At 39.2% G+C, this 8464-nt stretch overlaps 1 protein-coding gene across 1 annotated transcript; it reads left to right on the forward strand.

Moving 5' to 3' along the window:
- The first annotated feature begins 3734 nt into the window (after positions 1 to 3734).
- LOC115756644 lies at positions 3735 to 4465 on the forward strand. Its single transcript, XM_048275546.1, has 2 exons — positions 3735 to 3869; positions 3935 to 4465. The coding sequence occupies exons 1-2, from the start codon at positions 3735 to 3737 to the stop codon at positions 4463 to 4465; spliced, it is 666 nt and encodes a 221-aa protein (XP_048131503.1).
- The last annotated feature ends 3999 nt before the right edge of the window (positions 4466 to 8464 follow it).

Consider the following 8464-nt stretch of genomic DNA (forward strand, 5'->3'; position numbering starts at 1 on the left):
CGATATGGTATTTCTATTGCACGGATCATGGTCACTCAAAATATTAAATGCATCGCACAATCATGATCCTTCAAGGGATATGTCCGGACATCCTACTTGTCATCGCTTTTATGAAGTTGAAGCTTCGCATGTGAAAGAGATGTCTAAAGCCAGTATACCTACTCGCCAAATTCTTTCTTCCTTGAGAAAAAATTATCCCAAAGTTCAAGCTATTACTAAAACTGTTTACAACATGAAATAGAAATTTTGTCATGAATATCTAATGGTCGCACTATGGTCCAAGCTTTATCGGAGGAGTTTAGTGCATGTGGATTCATCTTCAATGTCAAACATGATGCTGAAGGTCACTTGACGCGTTTATTTTTCTCTCATTTTATCTCCATGGCACTAACGAAGAGCTTTAGCTATCATTACTAATAGAGAGTTAACATTTATGAATGTAATTCGATTCATTTTTTCTAGAAGTGCAAACTTGTTGTGCGATTGGCACATTGAGAAGAAAATTGTTGTAAAATGCAAATCTCAGTTTGAAGAAGGGACAAATTATGATTCTTTTATGTTTGATTGGTCGAAGGTTCAAAAATCTAAGAGTGAAATGGAATATGGTGAAAATATTTGGCAACTTGAAGATTGTTGTAAGGAAAAGCCATTCGTTCTTAATGTATTCCTCTCAAATAGCTTTTGGTGCCTGCTTGGACATCTTGCACATGCATTTTGGGAACCTTATTACTTCAAGAGATGAAGAGACACTTTCAACTTTGAAAGCATATCTACATGTTTCAATGGGGAATTTAATTGAGGTGAAAAAGAAAATAAACCTTTGAGTTGAGAATTAGTTTCAAGAAATCAAAACCAAATTCTCAAGTGAAAAGGTAAGAGCTCCTCATCATCTTCACATTCCTCTTTTCGGGAACTCGATTACTTTTTTTTTTTTTTTTTGGTCCAATGGAACTTGATTACTTGAGTGTCAATATTTTCTTTGGATAAGCTCTACAAGCCATATGAGATTGCTAAAAGTAGAGTTGAGCTACCTTCTTGTACCATGCATTTTATGCAATCCGTGGGCCTTCCATGTGCGCATGAAATAAGATTTAGTTTTTTTTTTCTTATGGTTTACCTCTGAATATAATTAATCAACAATGGAGGCTTGATAAAAGGTACTTTTTGGATTGTGATATTATAAAAAAAAAAATGAAGAAGATTCATTTCCACAATACTTCCTAAGTTGGAAAGGAGATATCAAGAATGACCACTTTCCAAAAAGGAAGTTGGTCGAATTCAAATTGAGAAATTTGTACGAGCAAGTGATCCTTTCTTATATAAGCCCTTAACTACATCTCATAAAAGTTGTCCTTTCATTTCAAAAACTAAAGCAGAAGCAACTTCTACACCACGCAATCCTTAACACAATAGTTTGTTAGCTATCTACTAAATAAATTGTTTCTTTTGCAAGACGAGAACATTGATTTTGTTCCAAATGGAGAAGAAAAGGAAAAAATCAAAAGAAGAAGAAGAAAAGAATGAAAGAAGTAATCTTAAATTAAGAGTGGGCCCCACATTTTGCCTTAACAAATGTTGTTTGAGAGGAGCATGGGTAAGTCTGTCTCTCAGTAAATTGAAACAAAAGAAAATGAAAAAAAAAGAAGGAAGAAATAATCTTAAATTAAGTATGGGATCCACAAGGCATAATGTAGTCAAATCAATGTGATAAAGGGTGTGAAGAGCCAACAAGGGGTGGAAATAGGGTGAGCTCTATTTAAATGCTAAAACGAAATGCCTATTGGCCATGAAAAGTTGCAAATTCTATGAAGATAGAATATCATAAGTTGCAATTTTTGTCAAGATGTAATGTGCTTTGATGGACGACAAATATTAAAGCATTAATTGAATATTCTTAATAGATGCACTAAATGAAGGCATCTATTATAGCCTATATATACAGTCTGGTCCTCTCTCTACCCATACAATAACAACGAAAGTTGTATTCTATCATCCATCAATAAAATATGTTAAGAAAAAGTGGGTTAAGGGAGAAATATCGGATTTCTTCTGTTTCTTCTATTTCTACATCAATTGCATTCTCGGGGTTATTGCTTTCACAAGATTATTGCATTGTCAAAGTTATTGCTTTCTCAAGATTATTGCTATGGATAAAGGTACACCTTAAGCCCTCTTGTCCTGAATAAATCATGAAAATCTAACATCCTTCCTTTATGAATTTCTGCATATTTTAATTACATTATAGGTAACATGAAGAAACCAAAGTGACGGACCGGGTTTGTTGGAAGAGATAAAATTCAAGTTTGACGTTGGAAATAACGCTCATCAAGCATTGGGAATAGTCAACCAAATTTGAATATCTCCGGATTAGCTCGTTCATTTGTATTCAGAAATCCATCTCCTCAGCTAGCTGCATTAGTTTGAATATCAACCATGAATTAGGATGATGATAACTTGAGCTTAATTGGCTCTTTCTCTACTTGCTAGATATTTGAAGGAAGCTACCGGACCGATCGTCAGTTATTTCTGACCACACAATCTCCTAATCAATGAGTGCTTTATGCAAAACACGTAGTGATGGTGTGTGAATCTATGGTTGAGATTGTACAATCACTGATAGTACTATCATGGAAGCATTTTTCATATTTAAATTACGGTAATCGGCTTTAGATTCCAGGGTGGGTAGTTCCGCATGTGGAATTTTTGGAATTTGTGAACCTGTTGAGCCTTGAACTGGCTAGTTCTTTATTTGTTTGACTTCATTTTCTTATATAATGACCACGTTATTGGTTGCTGAAATAATATACGATGAAGAATACTCAAGTTGAGTAACTATAGTAAATCTAAGTGAAGTTATGGAAATAACCACAATAGCTTCTCCATCTCACAACTGAATAAAGCAAGACGAAGACACATTTTGGACAAAATAGTTGGGGAACACAAAAGAAAATAAAAGACATATCTTCACAATATGTTAACTCAAGCTTATAGATTTACACTATACAAGAAAAAGTTGGTCTCCCCAGGATAATGCTTTTCAAGATAACCATCGAAAGACGCTATTTTATTGCCAATAATTAGCAATGGCAGATAAAAATCGCTTTACAAAGGCGTTCATTGATCAACAAAACCGGTTAGGTCCCGGTTCAAAGTTGGCTCGGTCAGATTTCACATTTGCTGCTCTTGAGTGAACTCATTGTGATGAGTTTATGCACACAATGGAGCAAAGGAATTCTTTAGGGGCGAAATTTCGATTGACTTTCATTTGGTAAAATGGACTTTTGCAATTTGTATTTATGTGTGTCTAGCTAACCAGATTGCATAAACGTCTTGTGATAATTGATACATGGAGTTGTTTCTTCGAAGAAGAATGCGAGGAACTCATCGAAGGATACGCCCGCCAGGAACTCATCGAAGGTTACGCCTTGCTTTGGTCTTTTGCAGGTAGAGAACGTCCCTAAAATCCTAACACAGGAGACAAACCCTAACAATAAACGAAGGAAGAGACAAATGCAATTGTTACATTGTATCGACGGCGCACTTAAGTCAACTCAATTGAGCAAGAAATAATGTACGATCACGACATTTGCTAAATTTTCGAAGGTATAGTCGTCAACTATATTAAATTGAACATATTTCATGGTTTTCATCGCCGAAAACCCTTATATATTGTCAACGCATAGACTGAAGAGATTGCGAAAGAAGAGCTAACAAAATCATTCTTTGCAACAACAATGAGGCCTTCTCAGCTCTTTCTCTTCGTCGTGCTCTTTGCGGTTTCTCTGAAGTCAACACAAGCAATCCGACCATTCGAATGCGAGGTCTTTGACAATACCTCCGGGACACCGGACACCCGGTTCAGGGGAGAGGTCGGAACAAAGTACGGTGTGGAGGCTTTGGTAGCTGCCACCGAATTTGTCCTCAAGACATTCAGTCAAAGCGAGACGGGGGGAGAGGCTACGATTTTGTTTTGCTGGTCGTCGAGAGCTTTGTCGCCAATGGCAGACCCTTTGCCATTGCAACCACCAACGGCAGCCGGATATATGTGAATGCTGACTACCTCCAGATATTCCCTGGTAACATGACGGATGAGTTCACGGGGATCGTATACTTCATGAGTGGCCTAGTCTGGGAATGGACAGGCAACGGCAATGCCCCAACGGGCCTCATAACCGGGATGGCCGACTACATCAGGCTAACCGCTGGATGGCGATACTGGGGCTGGCCTCGTAGAGGTTCGGGGTTGAGATGGGATGAGGGGTATGCGACCACGGCAAACTTCTTAGAGTTTTGTGAATTGCTCCGACCAGGGTTCGTGTCGGACCTTAATGCCATGATGATTGATTCGTACAGCGATGTATACTTCTGGGAGTTACTTGGAAAGTCTGTGGATGTTTTGTGGGAGGAATATAAGTTATTCTATGGAAGCCCTGGACCAGCACCAGCCCAAACCTTCGGGTACTAAATCCTTTTAATACATAAGAAGGCCATCTTTAGGTTGGTTTCTTGTGAGCAAATAAATTAACCGTTCAATAAGTCATGTTGAGTAAGTGCAAATCAGGATAGGGTTCCTGTTTGAAGTTTGTAATGTCTAATGATTGCCCTTTTTGTTCTCGGTTTTTGCTGTTGATTCAAGCATGTATTTCTTTTCCACAAACGTCTTGCTTAAAGTATCCTCTTATGATCACTTGCCCCATCCAAGTTCCTTTGGGTGATTTCACTTTTAGGTTGTTGAACTTTGGGCTTTGTCTTTTAGCTCCTAAACTTTATTGACTGTCATAACATAGAACTTTCGACATTATATCGATGTCTTAACTAGAATTATTACCGAGATAATTATGTAATTTAGTCATTCAGAATGGCATAACATGACGAAATTACAAGGTTTGCTGTGGCTCCATGATGAAACTTAGCGATATGAACAAGGATGAATTTCATAAGAAGTAGAGAGTTTTGTAATGGTTAAGCAATAGCAATAATTCGTTTCTAATTAATTTCATTTCATGATTTTTATCGCTCTAAAGCTCGACTTAACGCATGTGCATCTCCTTCCTTCAAAGGGATGTAACTTCCTATGATATGAAAAAGATAACATTTTTAAGGATGCGGCGAGTTCTCATTTTACTTTGATCCTCACCACGCCAAATGACTCCTCTCCGAATCCTCTCTCTACCCGAAAGCTCAAGCTCATCATTTCGTCCATGGTTGTCAAGACCTCACAGCCATCACGCCTCGACGGTCATGGCGGAGGTTGATGCTCCCAGATTTGGTGACGTCAACATTCACCGGAGAGAGAGAGAGAGAGAGAGAGAGAGAGAGAGAGAGAGAGAGAGAGAGAGGCTTGTGTGTTTTGGTGACATGTGCAAGTTATATACCTTTCGACATACTTTTATTTATTTGACTATGGTTAATTTAACATACTACGTTGCTAATTTATCATATGAAGTGAGGCTTTAATTTTCTTTTAGCTCGGAATGAAACTTTATAGAGAAATAGATAAAGTTTGAGAATTAGTCTTACATACTTAGAAAATGCTTAACGCAATGTACTCTAAACAACGTACGTGTTCTTTGCATGGAGATGTCTCCGGTGAGCTCATAAATGGACCATCTTCTTGTAAACATGAAAGGCGAATCACATGCGTACCCAAGAGAACCAATGGCCAGCAGAACATATGATTTCCCGTCTTCCTTCCTTTGCTTTTGTTTTAACTCTTAGTCTATAGTGGATGATCATCTATGGCTGCGCCGACATCGGCACTGCAGCTCCATCGCCTTCGGCAGCCATCCACCTCAACTGCTACCACCCCTCCGATGCCCGTAGTTTTTTTTTCCTCTCTCTATATATACACACACACACGCTGTGTTGCCTGCGTGCATGTTGTCCGAGGTCACAAGTCGCAACCTTGAGCCTGAGGTTTTTTTTTTTTTTTTGTCGCAGCCTTAAAGCTGAGGTTGCCAACCATAAGAAACCTCAAAGCAGACACAGGCATCGAGGAGGTAGCAACAAATCGTATAGTATGAGCGACAAACCAAGGAACTGCAGGAAAATTACTAAAAAAATTATAAATTTATTGCAATTATACCAATTCAGTCCAATTTCTTTTTTCTGCCAATTGAGTTTTAAAAATTTTCGAATTTTGTCAATTGAGTCCATTTGGCTAATTTTAGTTGGAAATTGATAACATGGACCCCAACTGTCCTACATGGTACTATCATCGCCGACATAGATTTTTTTTTATGTCTTTTTTATTTTTATTTTTAAGGACCGGCAAAGCTGCCGGCCACTAATGATGGTTGTGACCCACACCCGAGATCGAGCAAGGGCCGCGAGCCCTCACTAGCTATCACTTTCATGGCTGTCAAGCCATTAAGCCTTGCGACCATGCTGGAGCTCGAAGCTCTTCAGATTTGGTGGCTTAATGCTTCGCCACATAGAAAGTGGGGAAAATTATCGAAAAAGTCATAAACCTATTGAACTTTTACAATTTTAGTTCTAAACCTTTTAATTTTGTCAATCCAATCCTAAACATTTTGCATTTATGCCAATTCAGTCCTAAACCTCTTGTATTTATGCCAATTCGGTCCATTTAGCCAATTTTGACCGATTGGCGTTAACATGGATCCAGTTGGGGCTGATAGGGCAATTTCAAAAATATTTTAATATTTTTTTTCAAATTCTTTATTTCTTTCCTTTTTTTTGTTTTGTTTATCTTCATCCTCCATCAAGTGCCGGCAAGGTCCACTGGCGCTACCACAATTGGGTGAGGTCGGCCTCGCCCGGATCCGAGTGAGGTTGACCTCGCCTAGCCATGGCGTCACGCCACCATCGCCGGGTGAGCTCGGCCTCAACCGCTTATAGCTGAGCCTCACCTAGCCTCGCCAAATCTAGGCGAGGCCAAGCGATCAGAATACTAGATCTATCCATGGATGTTAACGTGAGCCGAAGCCATTGTTTGCTTTCAAATGATGCCTACGATCAGATTCCTGTCGCATTAGCTTTCTTTCCCCGCTTTATGTGTATATGATCTTTAGAGCTCTAGTTCTCCTTTCGTGTTGGTGAATAATTTTTGGTTCCTGGTGTTGAGTGATATAGCCGCTAGCGGAAGTGTGGTGATGATCGTAATTGGCCAATGGCGAGATTGGTGACGGTCGTCGATGTCGGCGGCGGCCGCCGATGGCCAAGGATGGAGGTTGGCGATGATGCAAGCAAGTGCATGCAAAGGCTTGGGAAGAGGTGTCGTGAGGAAGAAGAAGAACAGTAAGTAAGAAAAGAAATAATTTTTTTTAATAAATATTAAAATATTACTAAAAATTTCCCCGTCAACACCGACCGGTCAAATTTTGCTAGATGGACTGAATTGTCGCAAAATGTTTATGACTGAATTGGCAACATTAAAAGGTTTAAGATTGAATTGACAAAATTAAAAAGTTTAGGATTGAATTGGCAAAAATGTAATAGGTTTAGGGCAATTTTGACAATTTACCCGAGATACTGAGAGAGGGGTTGTTTAGAGAGGGTACTTAGAGAAGAATGGAGAGAGAAAGGTATTCAACGTTGACGAAGAGGAAAGCCTTTGGTCGTCCGAAGAAGAGTTTGGATTCTCTTATGATGGTGCCCTGAGGATGGCGTGCAAGGGTGACATGTTCGGTGTAAGCCGAGCACCGCTGCTCGTCCTCACCGGCCTACCTACCCAGTGCCTTTGGTCGCCGGCCATCGGATTTCTGATGGACAAAAAGGAAAGGAACATAAAAATTATTTTTTAAAATTATAAAAAAATTATAAAAAGTTTTCCCTAGATTTATTGCATGAAGGTGTTTTAACAATATTATTTTTTAACAAATTATAAGAAAGAAGTGTTTCATGATTTGGTTAAATATAGAAATATTTAAATAACATGGGTTGGGTTAAGTATGGATCGGGTCGGGTATGAAAATAAGTCAAACGGGTTAAATGGGTTAATATGGGTCGGACAATTTTTGAATCGACTCGACCCAAACCCAATTCGATCCACCTGTTTGACACCTCTACTTCTTAGGCACAAGGCAAATCACAAAGCGGTACCCAAGAGATCCGATGGCCAGAACATATGTTTTGCCATCTTCCTTCTTGTTCGCTTGACTCCTAGCCCAATGTGAGTGCTACCACGCCTTGTTTGCGCGCACATTGTCCGAGGTCGCAACCTCAAATTCGATGTCTCCAGCCAACAAGAGACCCCAAAGCAGACAGAGGCATGAAGGAGCAAAACTGAAATTGATTCGATATAGTAGAAGGAATTATGTAACTTTGTTTTTTGGTTTGCCAAGAAGAATGGGAGGAACTCATCGGAGGTCACGCCTCGTGTCGGACTTTTGTCGAGAGAAGGCGTCTCATAAGTCTGAATACATGAGACAAACCCCAACTAGAAACATGCAAAAGAGACAAATCGACTACCAACTTAACAATTCAATCGAGCCAAAGATAT

Source organism: Rhodamnia argentea, chromosome 3, assembly GCF_020921035.1.
Source record: "Rhodamnia argentea isolate NSW1041297 chromosome 3, ASM2092103v1, whole genome shotgun sequence".
Lineage (NCBI taxonomy): Eukaryota > Viridiplantae > Streptophyta > Magnoliopsida > Myrtales > Myrtaceae > Rhodamnia > Rhodamnia argentea.